General features: G+C 40.1%; 2 protein-coding genes and 1 long non-coding RNA gene across 5 annotated transcripts in view; all 3 read right to left on the bottom strand.

The window, feature by feature from the left end:
- The window catches only part of mtus1a (microtubule associated tumor suppressor 1a), a 37,322-nt gene extending 24,502 nt beyond the window's left edge, over nt 1-12,820 (bottom strand). The window contains exons 1-4 of one of the 3 annotated variants that reach the window (XM_084718733.1): nt 12,402-12,820; nt 3,864-5,898; nt 3,357-3,591; nt 975-1,199 (exon numbers count right to left, since the gene is read on the bottom strand). In XM_084718733.1, the coding sequence (XP_084574859.1) occupies nt 975-1,199; nt 3,357-3,591; nt 3,864-5,810 (2,407 nt within the window). In that variant the 5' untranslated portion in view covers nt 5,811-5,898; nt 12,402-12,820. Of the gene's footprint in view, nt 1-974; nt 1,200-3,356; nt 3,592-3,863; nt 5,899-8,131; nt 8,593-12,401 lie in introns of those variants that run through there. The other 2 variants (XM_084718734.1, XM_084718732.1) reach the window with 2 other exon arrangements.
- A 1,587-nt stretch (nt 12,821-14,407) lies between these two features.
- LOC146326458 (uncharacterized) lies at nt 14,408-16,195 on the bottom strand. Its single transcript, XR_014770604.1, has 2 exons — nt 16,074-16,195; nt 14,408-14,875 (listed from the first exon to the last, which is right to left on the bottom strand). It is a non-coding gene; the product is annotated as an uncharacterized LOC146326458 (long non-coding RNA).
- An 11-nt stretch (nt 16,196-16,206) lies between these two features.
- LOC146326457 (vesicle-associated membrane protein 7-like) lies at nt 16,207-19,107 on the bottom strand. The gene is made up of 4 exons (XM_084719825.1): nt 19,079-19,107; nt 17,776-17,833; nt 17,013-17,150; nt 16,207-16,833 (listed from the first exon to the last, which is right to left on the bottom strand). The coding sequence occupies exons 1-4, from the start codon at nt 19,105-19,107 to the stop codon at nt 16,687-16,689; spliced, it is 372 nt and encodes a 123-aa protein (XP_084575951.1). The 3' UTR covers nt 16,207-16,686.
- Nucleotides 19,108-19,243: the final 136 nt, after the last annotated feature.

Below are 19,243 nucleotides of genomic sequence, written 5' to 3'. Positions count from 1 at the left end.
ACATGAGCTGGAAATTCAGTCCAAGTGCAGCTTCGAAGTCCTGTGTAACCGGCCATTGGTTTTTAATTAAAAGAGAAAATATGGACACTGCTCCTTTTCTGCACCACAGACGGCATCAGCAGTGATGTTTGTCTGCTCACTTTCCTCCAGGCAACGCCGTGTGTGAACTAGAGTGGAATCGAACCCATTGCCATGACAACCACACAAGGAGGGGGGGGTCCTCCACTTTGGAAAACAGGCCCTCTCAGCCAATCATGGACCTGCAAGCTGTTGAAGATGTTGGGAGGAAAAGAGACCAAGTGCTCTTGCTTCTATTTTCTTGAGTGAGACATTTTATTATATTTTTATTATCGTTATTCAAGTGGTTCATTTTTCATGAATACTTCTATGTTCATTTTATATCTTTTTTATGTGAAGCACAGGCATTTAACTTCTTTGTTGTACAACACTTTAGGCTACATATTTTGCATGAAGGGTGCTATACAAATAATTATTATCATCATCATTATATTGTTATTATTATATCATTAAATATCATTACAACATTCAACAAAAGAATGATTCATCATCATTCATTCATGATTTCATCTAATTCAGACTGATTTTCTGATAACTTTGAAAGATGTTCTATTGTCTTACAGAGCTCAAAATAAAGACTTAAACAAACCTGAAAAATGTCACAATGTTTTTAAGATGCCAAGCTCCTGTGTCTTGGCAGATGTGGAGGTATTAAATCAAAGAGAAAGATTTGCCAAGGGGGATTTACATCCAAGCTCGGCCCTGAAGTGGGTCACCATTTCAAACAAGAGCCCCTCCCCTCCACGTCCAGATGTGTCCTTAAAAAGCACAATGAACACCGTGGCCTGACCCTGGAAAGCAGCCTCCATTAAAACTGATTTTATACCTTTATGTAACAGCCTGTAGGAACGGAACATCCCATTACCAAAAATGATGTAAATCCTTGTCAGGCTCACCTTGTACACCTTCACTCAGCTCAGTGTGAACACCAGCCTCAGTAAGGCTCCTGGATGGCCCCAGGGGCTTTCGTGGTAGTCTGGAAGCAGGAGTAGGGGGAGGACCCATAAGAGAGAGACGAGTGGGGGTCTGAGGTGGTCGGGATCCATTCAGTAGGGGCTTAATGCTCGCTGTTGAGGCCGTTCCAAGGGTTGGCTCTCCTGCTGCCAGCGTTCTCGGACTGCCTGGGATGCAGTGAAGCACAAATAAACATTAGAGGTCAGCAGCATGAACTTCTTTAGTAAGGACAAGAACACATACAGAGCTCACCAGTGTATTGGTCATGAATACAAACACAGGCAGCAAAAATGTCCAGAGCTACCAGGCAGTCTGAACCAAGCAGAATAAACCAGCCAATCTTTTTCTCAGAACAGGTACTACTATAGTGAGTCCTCCTTGTGGGATATTTTAGAGACGTTTGTCCAAAAACAAAACTAGTAAAAAGTTACAAAGTAGATTTCAAAGTACAGAAATTAATTAATTCATGGGAAAAATTATCCCAACAGTTTACCTACTTCTTAATTGTTACCTTTAAAACGGAAACTGTACAACACTTACCTATCTTACTCACTACAGCAAACATGACAAATTTGATCAACTACAAGCATTAAAAAAAGATGCAGTTTAAGCAAAATAATACATCCCCGTGGAGTGTCCCTGTAGTCAGAGCATGAGAAGGTTACTGTTTTTTTTTTTTTACTGTGTTCAGGGTACTTGTTTCACTGTGTTCTCACTTAAACACTATTGGTGAGCTCAAAACCTCCCTTTCCTTCCCCTGCTTTTTCCACTCGTACAGATGGCTTCCCATCAGAGGAAGAGTCCCCCTCCTTCCCCAGGACTCCTCGTAATGTGAAGAGCAGTTGGGCAGAGGGAGTTGGCTGTTTATCCCCAAGACCTGGACAAGAGACCGGAGGTGACATCTGTATCCCACACTGTTCCTGTGGAACATGAGGTCATCAGGATGATGACAGGAGGTCTATGAGAGAAACTGCTCAATGTCACCCTCCGATGGAGAGATCGTTTTACTACAACTTGAATACTTTCCAGACCTGTAGTTTGTTTGCTGTGCTGCAATTCAGGGATTTATTTGATACAATTGTTGCATTCCCCCTGCTGTTTACATGGCAACATTTATCAGTAGTCCAAAAGTTTCAAGATTCACCTCAAAAGGCTTTCGCCTCTTCCTTTTCTTCTTCTTCTTTATTATGGAGCACTAGTAGTGTGTTTTCTCATTCTTTCCATTGCATTTATGTGGTTAATATAGCAGTGTTCATTAAATTAAAAAAATATCCAGTTCCAGCAGGTATCTAAACTGCAACTAAAAACAATATCCTGTGCTGCCTTAAGAGTTCGCCATCAGAGTTGGGCTCTGGTGGGTGCATACCACTACACACAGCCTATCAGGTAAACTTCATTAGACAGCTATACCTAGTGAATAAACGTCCCATCAGTCATTGCAGAGTTTGAGTGGAGGTGAGCAGTCTCAGCCCCTTTTATTTTGCTCTGCATCTAGGTGCAATTGCCACATTCATAGATGCCCAAAAACACAAAAATCAACTGCATCAATTGAAATTAAAGAAGCTGCATTTTCTGCAATCTTTTGATCAAGGAAAAATTTGTGACAAAATAACATTATAGTGAAGACATACTGCTGAAGAGATGCCTGGCCTCTTGTTCTCCAGATGTAGGAACACATTTGTTTGGTTTATTTTTTCTCAGTAAAAATTGTGGTGCAAAAGTGATTATTCCAACAAATTGTGACTCATATTGCAATCACAATACCAATTAAAATCATTGCATTTTTTTTTTTACCATATTGTGCAGAACTATGTAAATTAAAACATAAAAAATGCTATTATTTCTATCTGTCATTTTCATTATTTCTGGAATGATGGCAACCACCTAGTGATTAAATCAGTATAAAGGCCTACATTACTGTGTCACTTTGAGGGATCCTGTTGAGCATTTACAAAATCACATACCTCTGCTGCTGCGTTCAAGCCTACATGACCCTTCATGCGTTGTCCACATTAACCTCTTTACTGTGTGTGTTTCATTACTAGACTGGCTTAAACAGAAATATTACGCAGTCTCACTGTTTACACAATACAGGAAACACTTAGGAAATCATTAGCTCTCTGCATAGTCAAAAGCAAGTCATAAGACTTGCGAGGGAACTGACTGTGACCTACTGTCAGTGTTTATTTACTGACATTTACAGGTAAGCTTTCTCCTTTGTGAAACAAATGTGTAACAACTAAACTTATCTCAAGAGTCCCACAATATTATCACAGGCTCAGCACTTACAGTATTTGACATTGTTAAACTAATAAGAGTCTTACCTGTGCTGCTCCACTGCTTGGATTGTGGTGTCCCGACAGCTTTGGAGGTCCTGCATTCATCCCTCCCCTGTGTCCCCTGCCTCTGCCTGGTTGACAGACTGGCTGGTCTGGGACTGGCAGCTGGAGATTGTGAAAGTGGTGCTCCTCTTGCATGTCTGGGAGACGGCCGTCCTCGAAATGTGCTCTTACTCTCATCCCATGAGGCTCCTGCAGTTGCTGATTTGCTGGACTCTGCCTGCAAAGTGAGCAATATCTCACTCAGTCCCACAATTCTATGCAGTTGGCCCTGATAGCTGACAGCACACACACAAAAAAACAGATCCCTCGCCAGCTTCAAACAAATCTGTCCAACTCTAAAAAACTGATCTGCAGCTCTTTTAAACAAAATATTTTAGGCTTAATGAAGCTTATAAAAAAAGCTGCAAAAACATGAATGTTAGTAGTAAGTCATGAATTGTTGCTAAATTTTTAATTAATTAAATTGTTACATTACACGTCCATACTCACCACCAGGCTGATAACCTTAACCCCTCTTGTGGAGTTTTCTGCAGGTCCGTTTATGGTCTCAGCATGTGTGGCCCGTTTATTCTGTGAGGAGCAGTTCAGGTTCCCTGGTTTTGTCTGGCCAAGGTGGGTGTCAGCTTTGGGAATGACAAAGGCAGTTGAGACCCTCAGAGTTGTTTTGTTCTCCTTGGGCGGCCTAGAAGATGATGATGATGAACTCTCGGATGAGCAGCGAGGCCGTGGCTTGAGGACAGAAGTCTTGTCCTGACCTGATGCTGATCCTGACCTGACCTCAATTTTGATTGACACGGCCTTCTTTGGAGTTGGTTTGGGATGTGTTTGGCCACTTCTATCAGGGGATTTTTCTGAGGATGAGAGGCAGAAGGTCTGGTTGCCAGCATGCTGTGCTGCAGCGTCTGCCACTTGGCTCTGGGCTTCAGGCTCTGTTTCAGAGCTGGCGTTACTGCAATGGACTGCTGAAGCACGTTTATTTGCAGCATTTGATGCTCTACTCTTGCCCTGTCTGTCTACAGCAGGTTGCCCAGATGAACTGGCAGCCCCTGGATTCCCTTGTCTCTGAACTGTAGTATTACTGCTTAGTTTGATGGGACTAATCCTAATAGTTGCACCTCTATGTGCCTCAGTGTGTTTATTCTTCACATTACCTTGTGATGGTTTGTGCTGTAAGGCAGGGCCTGGCACTGACAATTGATGCACATTTCTTGTCACAACTTTGGATTTTACATTGCTGAAGTCAGACTTTGGAAACTTCTTAATTTCCACTCTCTTGACTTTGCTCACTGAAGGTGGCTGTCCTGCAACCAACCGTTGTTTAGGACTCACAGAGATTTGCTGCTGCTTTACAGGGTGGAGTTCTGTGCTGCCTGCTTTTTCAGTGCAAGGAGATTCTGAAAAGGAAGGGAGGCCTGGTGTCTTGTTCCCATTGTTCTGTACTGGGGTGGAAGTATAAATATCCTTCTCAGTGTCTTGCACAGCTGACAGAGTGGACACAAAGGTCTTGCCCAGTTCTGGTTTAAGTGCACCAGGGAAATGAAGCGGCTGAGCCTCTTTTCCACAATCTGCAGGAGATGTTTCACAGACAAAGGTCATCAAAAGAGCTCCTTCATTCTCACTTGGTAGAGCTACAAGAGAGTTGAATGTTGTCATATCATTTTCCTCAGTGGGGAGATCTGCCTGAGTGAAAGTCATGCCAAGATATGAATGGCCTGTATTCTTCTCAGTCACTCTTTCTGGGGATTTTTCACAGATATCCAGAGTGGCTGAAAGCAGATTAGATTCAGCGGGTAAAGCTGGATGGCCCACAGGTAAAAAGACTGACGACTCCTCCGGGGAAGAGCATACCAAGTGAGACTGGTCTCCCAGGCAAAAACTGTTGCTCCTTATTACCATTTCTCCAGAGCTCAGGGAGCAGCAATCATTCTCAGTGGATCCTCTACGGGAGGTCGCACAAGAACCCAGCTTGCTTTCCCTCCCAGCGGAGTCTGGAGATGTCACTGCTACGTCACTGCTGCTTCCATCCTCTGTGTTCATACTAAAGGTCTGGTACTTCTTCGACACCATCTCACAGCTGCTCATTAGACTCAAGTTTTCATTCCAGAAATTAACACTGCCATTCACAGGTGTGACATTAAAGGTTTGGTTCAGGTTCGTGTTTACACCACAGGGCAGATTACTCTGGGGTAAGGTGGTGTTGTAGGGGTTATGCACAGGGTAAGTGTCCCTGAGAGAGCATTCCAGCATGTTGACATCAGGGGAGCTGCTGGCTTCTCTGTCACTCAGGTTGGAACTACTGTTGGAGTCAGGTGAGGGGGACAGGGACGAGTTGCTGTAATGGCTGTCTGACGAGAGGCCCATCTGCAGGTCTCTGTGTGGCAAAGGCACTGTCAGCTCAACTTGGTCAGCGGACATGTCAAATGTCTTATTAGACATTTTGGACTTCTGTCTGGATTTTGCCTATTTTCCTCACATTCAGTTGGTAGCACTGTAATCCATCAAATTTTTGATAAAGCATGAATATCTGTAAAGAGGAAGAAAAGGTCAAAATTTTAAAACCACGTTAATCTATGCTGACATTTTGTAATTTCACAGAATGTTAACATGGATACCAAAGCCTTGTAAGCCTTTGTAGCCACTGACCATTGTAACAGTACCTGGATACACAAATTATTTATGACTTAGTTCAATGAAAAATGCAAAAGTCACCAGGTTCATGCTTATGTAGAATACATAGGAGTATGTACTGGAAGTCTATGCGAATAGTCTCATGTTATGTGCACACAGCATCATATGTCAAGGAACCTATTTTTCTTATAGAGTGCACTTTACATTCATGGTGAAAATGAGTGGAAAATATCACTGTCACTACTGTCACTGCTGACTCTTCTGAATGGTTAAATAATAATCGTAGTGGACCAGCAGTTACAGGGCATGTTTCTACTCTGAAATGAGCCAACATGCGTTTGGCATGAGAAGAAAAACGGCAGTCTTAACTGCTTTGTTGTGTACTGTTGTGTTTATTTAAGCAGACTGGACCGCTAAGCTTGCCAGCCACTACTACAACAAAAGAACCATTGTGGTATGTACCACTGGAGAGTAAGATATCAAGTCACCAACAGCCTGAAAATTTTCCAGTATGCAGACCCCAGACATCCTGGTGCACGTAAGAGAAACATTTGATGCACAGTCCATCTGCTCTTGCAGTAATCACCCAATATAATGAATGAAATGCCAAGATGTATATTCATTGCTGGGATCAAAACTGTGAAAACTGGAAGCACATCCTGTAAAGCTTACTGAAACAGAATATCATCTGGTAGAAAAAGGAGGTGCAGGATCAGAGAGGCTAGGTTATGCGATACACACAAAAAGCAGAAAACATAACTTGGTGAAAAAACTGAGCTCAGATGTTTCTCTTTGTTGCCAGAGCAGTCAACTTCTAACATACAACATGTGTAAAGAAAAAAACTCTCAAGAGTCATCAGACAGAGGGTCTAATTTATAAGATTGCAGCATGTTAACCACATGCTTAATTTCTTTAAAGGCGGACTCCTAGCCTTTGGCTTGTCTGCGTGTTTTTCTCTTTTCTAGCAATATTTAAAAAAAAAAATAATACAGCCAATGAATGAATGGCTGTATTATTATTATGTATGAATAAGCCTTTTCTTTCCTAAGGCTCTACTAAAATTGAGTGATATAGCCTAACTAAAGTCATAGGTACTGGTAGTCACAATACTAAAGCTAGTTAGCTGCAGGCTGAGGTACATAAAACTATAATTACATTAACTGCTTTTGTCCTTGTTGCCAAAATATTAGTAAAATTTCCAAAACAAATTCTTGCTAGCACATTTCACTCAATCAGAATTTTTAACAGAACCTACAAATGACATATTCAGTAAGTGTCAACTCAAGTGTATCAACTTTTCTGCAAAGGAGACACTAATAAATAAATCAAACACACTGTCCTTAACATTTTCAATGGTCATACAATATTTTCACAGACTCCCTTGAGGCAAAAAAATATTGTTTCCTCGGGAACACGATATTATTTAAAATCAAGGTGTCCTGACATCAAAATGTTGTTTAGAAATATGTTCAACCATAAATTAATGTATTCAACTGTGCAGACTGCTCAAGTCTGCCAACAAAAGTTGAAAGTTGAAATATCTATTCACTACTCTATTCTTTAACATATCTGGTTTCAACATTTGGGAGAATGATACTTTGAAAATATAAATTATGCCATAATAATTATTAGGTAGGTTTTAATATTTAAACCTACCTTGCATTCCACACCTATGCTGATAAGATATATCAAAGCAGCTCTGCTTTTATCAAGGTAGCCAACGGTGCAATTCTGGTTTGTTTAACAGGCAGAGAAATGACACACCTTGCTGTACATTACTATCAAATCAAGTACACAGCCTTGGCAAACAGCTGTGCACATTGAACCTTGGCAAGAACTACCCGTCCAAGTCAACTGCAGTATCTTCCTACACAGAACAGATTGCAGAGCAGTGATTTTGCTGGTTAAAAATGTGACTGGACATTACATTGTTATGGAAAGTACAAATGCAGCTGAGACAAACCATGACCTGACAATGTTTATGGGAAAATAAAACATGAAATTCAAGCTGAGAGAGACAGAGCCAATGAATGGAAAGAAACACTGCAGAGGAAATACTTTTTAACAGGTCCACAGCACTTACCTTTCACTAAAAACTGATCAACTATAAAATGAACAAACTTATTACCTCCACTCTTGTCCTCTCCATTCAATAATAGTGGGGAAGAAAATGCCTCCACAGACAGCTGTGTTGCCTGCTGTATCACATCAGAGATCTCAGTTTTTGCAGGTTCACCCGGCTCATTTTACCCTCTCAGAAACAATCCCATTACTGCTTTCCCTTCGAAGCGCTAAATCCAGCATACTGGGCAGGCAGTGGTGTGCGAGCCTGCTTTAGCCAGACACCAACAGCCCTTGTCCCACCACCACTCCTCCCTTCTCGTGTTCAGAGTCAACCGTGCATCAGTAACATCACAGGCTGAATGAGGGTGGCCCTTGTGCAGGCGTTAGGCTCTGGTTTTTCCTCCCCTCCCTGAGGTAACGTGACTTCGTTCAACAGGCCTACTGCAGCAGTGGATCAGCAATCTCTCCAATAAACCATTGTGTCAGACTGACAGTGACTTGGCTGCATGCTGCTCCCCATATCAAGGTCCAGCCAAGGACTCTCCTCAGTGTAGTGCTCCACTCCCAAGTTTGCAGAGGGAGCAAGCAGGGAAGAAAGTAACATGTTACCTTATCCATGCCGAACCCAGTGCAGGGGGAGTGGCCATGGCCTGCCAGGCTGAGTTGGCATTCACTGTTGCTTAGCAGCCAAAGTCCCTCTTTTATGAGGAAATGGATCAGGCGGCTTTTTAGTAAGGGATAAGTGAAAAGGGGAGCAGAATGGCGGGAGGCCTAGGTGCAGAAGAATGTTGTACTGGACAGTTTTGAATGGTAGACCCCAACCATAATTTGCATAGAAATTCACTTACCCCAAGATGGCAAGACACATTACAGTGTCAGTTATAGATGAGTAGTTCTCCAAAGTCCTCCACTGAAAACGTCACTGCCTGATGACACGGCCTCATGTTGTACACAAACAGCACGACACTTGATCCTGACACTACAGCAGTAGAGTGACACCAGAGTCTAAGACCTCTAAGACCCACGCTATTTCTGCTTAATCTATACAAGGCCCCTGACCCTGGGAACTACACGCTAATCTTAACTAGAGACAAGATGTAATTCATGGTATAGTGTAGGCTTATTATTATCTCCTCTGAGTTCTAAGAATTGTACGTGTAAAATCTGTCAGAGGCTGTCGGAGCCAGAGGTTCTAATATTTTTTCTCTAGCAAGGACCCTTTACAAAAATAAGAAAATATACCAGGGACCCTCTCATGTATGTCTCTTAGAATAATTTGACATAGCCTATTTTTTACACTTATATTTAGCTATATGAAAGAACAACACAAGAGAAATGTATTAAAATTATATAAGACATGAGCTATTTTACATTTAAACATTGGGCTGCAATATTATTTGCTTAGCTATTGAGTCCATTGTAAATTAAACAAAATAAATACATATTTTTAAAAAAGATATTTTAAATTAACCTGACTTTTCACAGACCCCCTGGAAGACTTCCACAGAACCCTATGAGAACCTCTCATCTAAGCATTTCAACATTGATCTTCAAGAAGGCTACCGTTGTTAACAAAAAGGCAGATGTGATATCCATTTTCAGCAGAATTTGGAAAGGCAGCTTAAATACTCAGAACAGAAAATGCATTCAAAACAAGTAGGACAACTGGCCAAAATCCCTCTGATACCTGACACTGCCAACTACTGTGATCTACTGCAGTGGTTTTTTAAACTTGTTGTGCCAAAGGCACACCAAAGAACATGCCAAAACCTCAAGGCACACCTGTATTCATATTGATGCAAAATAGCCTTGATAATCAACATAATCAGTGGAGACAGCTATAGCCTAATAGCCAATAAGAGCGCAAGTGAAAAAGAATTAGGTGTCAATCAATCAAGGTATTCCATGTGTCACACTCTAATAATTCCCACCATCTAGGAACTACACAAATGGTGAAAACTTTGACAGATATTTTAAAGGAATTTCTTTTTTAAGGGTATAGAACTTGCCTCTGTATTGTGAAATCAGAGTATATGAAGTACTGATGCACTAAATTCAAAACTGGTTAATAACTTTTTGTATAGTTGTATGTTGCAATAATAATAATAATGTATTGCGTAATAATGCACACCAGTGCACCTCAGCAAACCATTTAGGAGCCACTCCACTCTACTGTATCCTGTGTTTGGAAAGTCGAAACCATTCAGCCTAGTCAAATAAAAATTGTGGCTTGTAATAAGTGTCTCACATTAATTATCAACATTACTAATTGAAATTATGCCTTCTCTTTAGAGAAATTCAACACAAGTTACTGCCTCCAAATTGTATTACATATTTAAACAGAGTGATGTCAAAAGAACAATGCTTCTCTATTTCTGAAGCGCCTCCGGCAAGCACTATGCTAAGGGCCTGAAATGGCCTTTCCTTGCCTTTGCATGGGTGACTGGACACATCAGTATAATACAGAGAGCAGTTTTGAGTAGCAGGGACAGCCATCAAAAGCCCAGGCACAGAGCTGCCCCACACTACTGCAGGGCAGCAGGTCAAGCTGGGGGATTCCAGCCAGCATACCACAGTCAGGGACAACACTGTCCTCTGTAAAGCAGAGAGGAACAAAACCATGAGCCTGGCTAGAAGAATAGCATGCCACTGTCTTTCAACAGTCAGAATATTAGCCAGTCTGGCTCTGGAGCAGTATGCTCCAGCAAAACAAAAGGGAAGAGGCTTTCAAGACAAAGCTGTGGGCCTATGCCATCTAGTGAAAAACAGAGGCAAACAGAGGCATGCAGATGCATCAGCAGCTGTGCAAATGTGTCCTGGACAGCTCTTCATTCATTTAGCCTGTAATACTTTGACTGAATAAGGCATTTATAGGTGGTGAACAACAATAATGATCAATAAGAACAAATATGAAACTGGACTATGTGTTATTGTTGTCACAATCAGTATTCTGTATCATTTTCGATACCATTGCCAAAAAAACTGACTCAACATAGAGATCATAAAATTTAAGATTTTTATTTAAACATAGAGATAACGAGGCTATAACCTGACAACAGATACAACAAATGAGACAAATGTTCAAAGAGGACATCACTGCGGGTAAGTGAGAAGAGGTGGGAATATGTGCAGTAGACAGTACAGTGCTGTGTGTCAACTTGCTGTCTAAAAGAGCAACAAAGTGCATCAAGTACTTAAGTATCGATACTGTGAAAAAGAGTATTGAAAGCATTTCAAATATTCAATAGATATTTAGCAGTATATCAATATCTTTGTTTTTTTTGACATTCTGATTTTTCTAAGGTCAAGAATTCTCATATGGTTTCATCTCCAACCAGAGCTATGGCATTTACTTACTTACTACATCTTAGCCTTTCTTACAATCAGGTGTGTGTGCGCAACAGGTTATTTGAACTTCTTTTTAAAATACAAAAATGTGAAAGCACGTGAAGCAGGTAGGTTAATTATCAATTATTGTATCTGTTGAAAAAAATCCTAATCCTGCATCCCTAGTCGCAGTACAGTGCAATTAACACCATAAACACACTAAAACTGGTTTTCAAGTTCCCACAGTTTAATCACTACCTAGTGTATATTTACAGCAAAAATAACATGAATGAACTCCTCCCTGGCTCCTGTGAAACACGAGGTCATTGGAACAACATTTTCTGATCAAAACAACTGCCCCCTGCACCTGATTGACAGATTATCCCCCTGTGAGGCCTCCTCCACTGCAGCCAGTTATTTCTATAATTAGATCGGGAGTAAACATAGCAAGGAGCTACAAATAGCAAGGAAAATAATCTTTCAAGTCCATAAATGGTTTAAAACGTAGTAGACTACATAACAACAATTCTGAGACACTTAAAAAGATTAGGGGACGAGCTAACGTTAGCTAGTGTTAAATTAAAATGTCCCTACTACTCTAACATTATATCAGCCGGAATAAAGTTATTAACAGCGGACGAACTGTCACTATCTATGTAAGGTGTCAACCTCGAAATTCAACGGTCAAAAAACAAATATAGAGCGTAGCAAACAGCAGTTGACAACACAAAAAATAGCATTTAGCTAGCTTAACGTTAACTAACTGTTAGCAAACAACACGGTGGCGCTAACGTCAATTTCTGTTGCTAGGAGATGGAAGTTTTTGGGACCTGAAGTAGAAGAGATAAGTTGTCAAACAGCGGGTGGGACGACATAAAAACTGCCTTACCGCCTGCCCAACAATTAAGACATACTTAATTGTAGTCAATTAAGTTGATAAAAGCACACAGTTAGAGTAAACATACAAAAATCAACACAGTATTGGAAATGATAGGATGTAACGTTACCTGTCACAGGAGCGAGCCGTGCCCGCGGGAGCGCGCCGCTGAAGTCTCAGTCCTAATGAACAATTAATGTCACCTGGTCGTTTTCCTTCTCCAGAGAGAGAATCCCGAACAAACCACTGTCTGTCATACAGTCAGCTGTCATTCAAAAACAACACGCCGTTCATACCGTTCACAGTTCAGCGATGGACAAGTGCCGTTTGCCTGAACTTTGACACAGTGTGATGAGTTGGTGTCTCCTTAGTTACGACTAACCGTTAGTTATGAGCAGTTCTTGAGCAGGTAATCAAAGAATAGACCTTTTTTCACGCCAGGCCTGTTCATTTGAAATAACATGAAGTAGCATACCGAGTGTTACCAGTGATACTGTATGATATATGATTTAGTACACTGTAAAAAAAAAAAAAAAAAAAAAAAAAAAAAGAAAAAATTTTTAAAATTCACCATTTCAAGACAGAAGTTTTGCCGACGAAGTTTTAAAAACAAAAAATATTTCAAACATTCCCGAGTAAACTCATTAAACTCAAAGTGAACATTAGTTAATAACAGTATTTTCCATTGCAATAATAAATTAATGATAGCTTACTGTGAACAATTTATTTTTGTGTGTGTGTGTGTGGGGGGGGGGGGGGCGTCTAAAACTCAAAGATTAAAGTTTATCTAAAGAAGACAAGTAAGTTATCTCAAACAAACAAAAAATAATATTTCAAGTCCACCTGCAGTCATGTTTGAACAGTATAACATGTTCTGCAAGTACAAAATTGTCTGATGTTTTTTTGTTTTGCTTTGTTTTAAATTTTGTTTTAATAATTTTTTTGAAATAGATTCAAATGTATTCAAAACTAAATTTTTCATGCAAAACATGCAAATGTTCTGACATAAGTAAAACTGAAAAACGTAGTGACAGTGAGACAGTAGCATGTGTAATGGATTATAATTTCCAAAGCAGTAATAACATCACAGTTACTGAGTTACTTTTTGACCTTTATGCTGACAGGTCACATCAGCTGCCAGCCAAACAACTAAACAAAGGATGCAGGATGAGGATGAGGAGAAGAGGTATACTTTTAGAGGTAGAGGTATTGTCATTACATAGAGTTTGTTTGTCTACTTTGTTTCCACCATAGCCAACATCTGGACAGCTGGCAAAGCTTTCTGGGTGTTAACAGGTCACTGGATCAGTACTTCAACTTCAGAGCACAACAAGGTACAAAAGTAATACAATAATGCAATGGGAAATGTAACTACTACTCTTTTGTTACACTTCCTGAGAGACTTGCCCAACACTGACAGTGTGTACCAGAGCTGTTTCACTTAGACAAAATGCACAACAGCAGCACCCTGACTGAACAGAATGAACTTTGTTTAACCTACTATTTTGTCAGAATGTGCCGTTGTGAAAAGGTCTATGACCTTCTTCAGGTCAAAATATTTGTAATAAAAACCAAAAATATAACAATCTTTTATGGCTTTGTTTTCCATCTGTAGCATCACCATTCCACCGCTTATAGGATCATAATTTATTATCTATCGGTTCAGCTCTCTTTCAGGCAAGTGAAAGATAAAACATTTGGGTGAGACGACAAGGGACTTCATGCACTTCCACCTACTGTGGCCGAAAAGAACATTACAACAACAAACACTTGATCTGGACAAAAAGCACCTGCCAAAACCCTTTTCACCTGTTTTCACAGATGGAAAAAGATGTCAGGACAAGTGCTTGTTGTTGTAATACTCACTTTGATCAGAAGAGGCTGAAGCGCACCACAATTAAAACTGAACTGGAGGAAAACATGAGTGCTTCTAATGCTACTTTAAAACATGTGGTAGTGGTGCGCTTCAGCCTCTTGTGGCTTAAATCAGTACAACAACAACAAACGCTTCAAAACATGATCCTGCCCAGAATAAATGAATAAATAAAATCCCCAGCCAAATTGTTTTTCCTCATGTTTGCACAGATGAAATAAACGCAACTTGAAATGATTCTGGCAAAACTTTTTTTTCATCTGTTTTTAAGTCAAGCACAGGAGAAAAAACAATTTAGATCAGGCTTGAAATTAAAAAATTTATCGCCACCTTTTTCCCCACCTGCCTCTCAGGACCTCTGCACTTAGGTGTAGTTAGGTTAAAATGTTCAAAATAAAAGCCATAAATATCATAACATCCTTATTTTTGTTTTCCATCGGTATAGATCAAGTCAGTGTGCTCACTTATCAAAGAGGGGGCGAGGAAGGAGGAGGCAGGAGGAGGAGCAGCAAGTGTCTTCTGGGGATGTTGAAGCTAGAGGAGTAAAAGAAGGAAAGCTGTGTTTCCTTTTGTATACACTGGCAGGCAGAGTTGAACAGGCGCTTCTCCCCCTCTTCCTTTTCTTTTCCTTCATCTCCTTCTGTCTCATCCTCACGTTCCTCTCATTTTTTGACACAAGTGGGCCAGCTGGGGCCTCCACAGGCAGCAGAAACGATAATGTAAAGAACCACCTGAAAAGAGCACAGAGACAAAAGAATTCAAGAAATACATTACAGCACATATGAGCTACCTTACTCTGCTACACCTAACCACAACCTAACCGTCAACCATGGAGGACACCACAACAAGAAACACTGTCTGACAGTGGAAAACACTTCGACACAACACCAGATCACTTTCTGTTTCCTCAGAGCCTAGCTGCAGCAAGAAGTGATCAACACCACTTGGGAAATACAACCCTGATTCCAAAAAAAGTTGGGAAGCTATGTAAAATGTAAATAAAAACAGAATTCAATGGTTTGCAAAAGCCTTTCAACCTATATTCCACTCAATACTTTACAAATACAAGGTCTTTATTGGTTGAACTGATATACTTTATAGATCTTATTGAATAGACACTAATTTTGAATTTGATGACTGCAACCGTTTCAAAAAACTTTAAACGGGCAACAAAAGACTGGAAAAGTTGCAACATGTGCAAAAACACCTGTGGAACATTACACAAGTAAACAGGTCGATGGGTAACTGGAGAAAGTATCATAACTGGTTATTAGAGGAGCATCCTTGACAGGCTCAGTCATCACAAGCATGGATGGATTGAGATTCATCACTTTGTGAAAAGCTGCGTGGACAAATAGTCCAACAGTTTAAGAACAGTGTTTCCCAATGTGCAACTGCAAGTAGTTTAGGGATTTCACAATCTACAATCCATTATATTATTAAAAGATTCAGTGGCACTGAATGCCTGTGACCTTTGACCCCTCAGGCCACACTAAATTAAAAAAGTTTGTTGCTGCATCTACAAATGCAAGTTAAGACCTTACCATGCAAAGTGGAAAGTCTTATATCAACAATGTCCAGAAACACTAGCCCTATTACTGTTGTTTTAGTAAGTTTTCATGTTTTTTTTTTTACTAAAGTATAGTTTTATTTTTGTTTCAGTTAACAAAAATGTTTTTTCCACACTTAGTTTTAGTTTTTACTTGAGTTACAGCTCAGCCTCATCAGAGCTGAAAATCAAAGAAGTAGTGGCTCAGTAACCTGGGTCATTTTTTATATTAATAGAAAAAAATACTGTTTTCAACTATGGGCATTTTCTCAGCACAGATACAGCCAAGTAACAATTCACCACAGTGGATAAAAAAACTATTAGACTGTATCCTATTAACAACCAACATCTCATCAGTCATCATTTCTGTTTGTACTCACCAGGCACACCAGCGCAATGACAACAGTTAGCTTGAGGTTCTTCATACACATGGTTCGTGCAAGGTTACGACTTGTGGTCTTAAATGTGACTGACTAAATGGAGCAGAGAGAGGGAAACTAATATCAGTAAGTTGCTTGCTCGATAAACTGTCAAAATATAATCATGTATTCTGCAAAGTAGGATGAACAAGGATTTTAAACTCACTGTGTCAACCAGATTGTCTGTCTTGTCAATCAGCAACTCCAGCTTCTCTCCCCTCTGAACTACCAAGTCTGTAAAAAGACACACAGAGAGCCAAAGTTAACTTGGAAACCACAAAAGTTCCAGTGTAATGGGGTTCTTATCAGATGGTTTGTGAAATCTGACTGATATTTGAGACAGTAATCCTCCTGCTATCATCAGAATCTGATATATTAAAGGATTACATAATTTAATTTGGGCCTGATGGCCAACAAATACCAGTGCTTCATTATCACAGCATGATGAAGAGGTCACTGATGCAATCACAACACAATGCAGTCTTTCAAAAGTGAAGAAATGGCAAACAAACATCAGCCTTCTCTGATTCAATGAAATGAACATTAAACTCCATTATTATCTTATAGCCTTGTATCAAAAACACATCCTCTCAGCATCACTTGTCACGGGGAAATTCATGAGATACTCACCTATGTTGCGGACCATAATGCCCTTCAGGTTGTTCACTTGCATCTGAGTTTCAGTGACACGATCTGATCCTCGTGGGTCTGAGTGGTGCTTCTACAAATAGAAACAAAGACAAAGAAAGGTAGGAGGATAAAAAGGAAACTGAAGGAGATCTAAGTGTATTTTTGTAACACATCTGATAAAATCTGTGTTTTTTATAGACTACAGTAAAGAAGCAAAAAGCAGTCACAAGAAAGTGTTGCTCAATATGCTCAGGCTCTTGTCACACTCACCATCTGAGCTGCCAGGGTTGAGGAGAACTCACTGTTCATGGCGTAAGGCAGGGCTGTTTGTGCTCGCGACCCGTATGTCGTCTGGAAGCGCTTCTTGACTTCACTGAGGAAGCTGAATGCACGAGACCTCTCAAAGTCCTGCAGTACAAAAAAAGTCAAATGTAAGAGCTAGTTTAAGGACATTCCCATTAAAGGTCCAGTGATATGAAAAAATGTCTCTCTATATTCATAGCAAGGGTTGTCATAGACAACTGGACTTGATAGAGTTCTTGAAGACGTTTCGCCTCTCATCCAAGAAGCTTCTTCAGTTCCGACTGATTGGTTGGAAGTTCAGGTATTAAACCTATGTGGGGTTGTTAACACATAGAGGGGCATGTGACCCAGGGGCATGTGACTAGGCGTTAACCGCCCCACATAGGTTTAATACCTGAACTCCCAACCAATCAGTCACAACTGAAGAAGCTTCTTGGATGAGAGGCGAAACATTTGCAAGAACTCTATCAAGTCCAGTTACTTATGACAACCCTTGCTACGAATACCATGACCTGGATGACCGAGAATTTTCACAGACTTCCGGCTCCCTATATTGTTGATATAGCTGTGTTTTGTTACATCGGCTTGATTTATGTTTCTCAAAGTGGCAGTATTACTTAAGTTCATAACACCAGTGAAAAAAAAAAAAAAAAAAATTAAAATGACCTTAACTTCCCACTCATCCCTACACAAATAAATACACACATATCTGACCCAATTAAATACTTACATCATCAGTGATACACAGGTATATGATTCTGTCATGACAGATGTAATGAAAGAGATAGCTAAAAAAGGGAAAAAAAGAAATTTGTCAACATTACAGATATACAATTGAAAGGACACAGTTGATTACAGAACACTACCTGTACTGTAAACAGATTAAGGAAACATGAACTACAGATAAACAGCAGTAAATGGACTGTAACTCTAAAATACTAAGGGACATGACAACACATTGTCTTGTGACTTTGGGACATGTGATATCACTTGATTGTTTCAGATTGTGGCTTGTCACTGCACGTTTCCTGTGAACTCTGATATCTTTTCAGCTTTTAAGTGATCTGTAGCGCGTCACATGGGTTAATATGGAGCAATCCACACAGCAGGGTGATTGCTGGTTAGTGTGTTACCCATAAAAGTTTGTTTGTTTCTTTGTTTTATGTCAAAATATCTTTGCAAAAATAGTCGAGTATTAAATTAGGGGTAATATAGTGATCACTCACCTTAAATTTGTGCAATTTTCATTAGTTTTGAAAGGATGACAGCAAAGTTTGACTCACAAGTCCAACAAGTCACTGGGGAAAAATGTTATTCACAATTTCATATGAAATGAATAAAACACTATATGAAAATATGTGTCTAACAATGAAGATAAATCTCTCTAATGTTATTTATATATTATTAAAGATTTTTTTTTTTTATGTCACACCACAGGACACATTTACATTGCAGTTCGGCAAAAAATGTCCAAAGACACATGAAGCATTTGTGACCTCGTAAATTTTCTCAAATATCAGATTTCACCTTTTTTTTTTTTTTTTTTTTTCCCCAAAAACTCAAGATTCAAGAACTTTATTGTCATTGTGCAGGCACAACGAAGTTATAGTTGGGCCAACCGCACATTACATATAAAATACATATAAAGTAGTTTTTTGCAAAAAAGCATTACTGCACAGTGTTTCCCTTATAGTGTATTTGGGAGGGCGCCCCCGCCCTGCCAACAGGACCCCCACCCAGAAATTCAAGTTGTAGATTTTTTTTTCAAAATTCCATTATTTAATTTTTATTTTAATCAAAAGGGCCTATAACAGGTGTTCTTTTTTTTTTTTTTTTTTTATCAAATAAAAAAGCTAACTCTAATTTGTGCAGTTTGAGCATCTCTCCCAGCCCCGACCACAGCGCTTGCAGATCTCCTGCCCCTGTTAACGTCGCCACTACTAGATCCAAACACACCTGTTCAGCCCTCCCACCGAAGCACGCAGTAAAAAGCTGCAGACGGGTCACCACCGTCAGTCTGGCTTTGATCCAGCATGGCTGTCAGACTGTAGATACTCCGCATGGCTGTACAAGAGCGAACTTGGTGAGTGAACTGATTAATGAAGATGGATGGATGGATGGATGGATGGATGGATGGCAGGCACGGCGCCAGGATTTTAATTTTGGGTGGGCCACGGTACCTTCGGTTGGGCCTTTTA

This window comes from Lutjanus erythropterus, chromosome 5 (genome assembly GCF_056507025.1).
Source record: "Lutjanus erythropterus isolate fLutEry1 chromosome 5, fLutEry1.hap2, whole genome shotgun sequence".
In the NCBI taxonomy this organism is placed as follows: domain Eukaryota; kingdom Metazoa; phylum Chordata; class Actinopteri; order Lutjaniformes; family Lutjanidae; genus Lutjanus; species Lutjanus erythropterus.
The sequence above is the reverse complement of the archived record's forward strand: the minus strand, read 5'-3'. Positions and strand labels throughout refer to the sequence as shown.

Bases quoted from the DNA above. Each gene is read 5' to 3' on its own strand.
- LOC146326457 (XM_084719825.1), bottom strand. From the start codon at position 19,107: ATGCGGAGTATCTACAGTCTGACAGCCAT. The intron at 17,151-17,775 runs GTAAGTATTTAA...TTTGTACTGCAG, and splicing joins ACCTGTGTATCACTGATGAT to GACTTTGAGAGGTCTCGTGC. The intron at 16,834-17,012 runs GTGAGTGTGACA...TTCTATTTGTAG, and splicing joins CAACCCTGGCAGCTCAGATG to AAGCACCACTCAGACCCACG.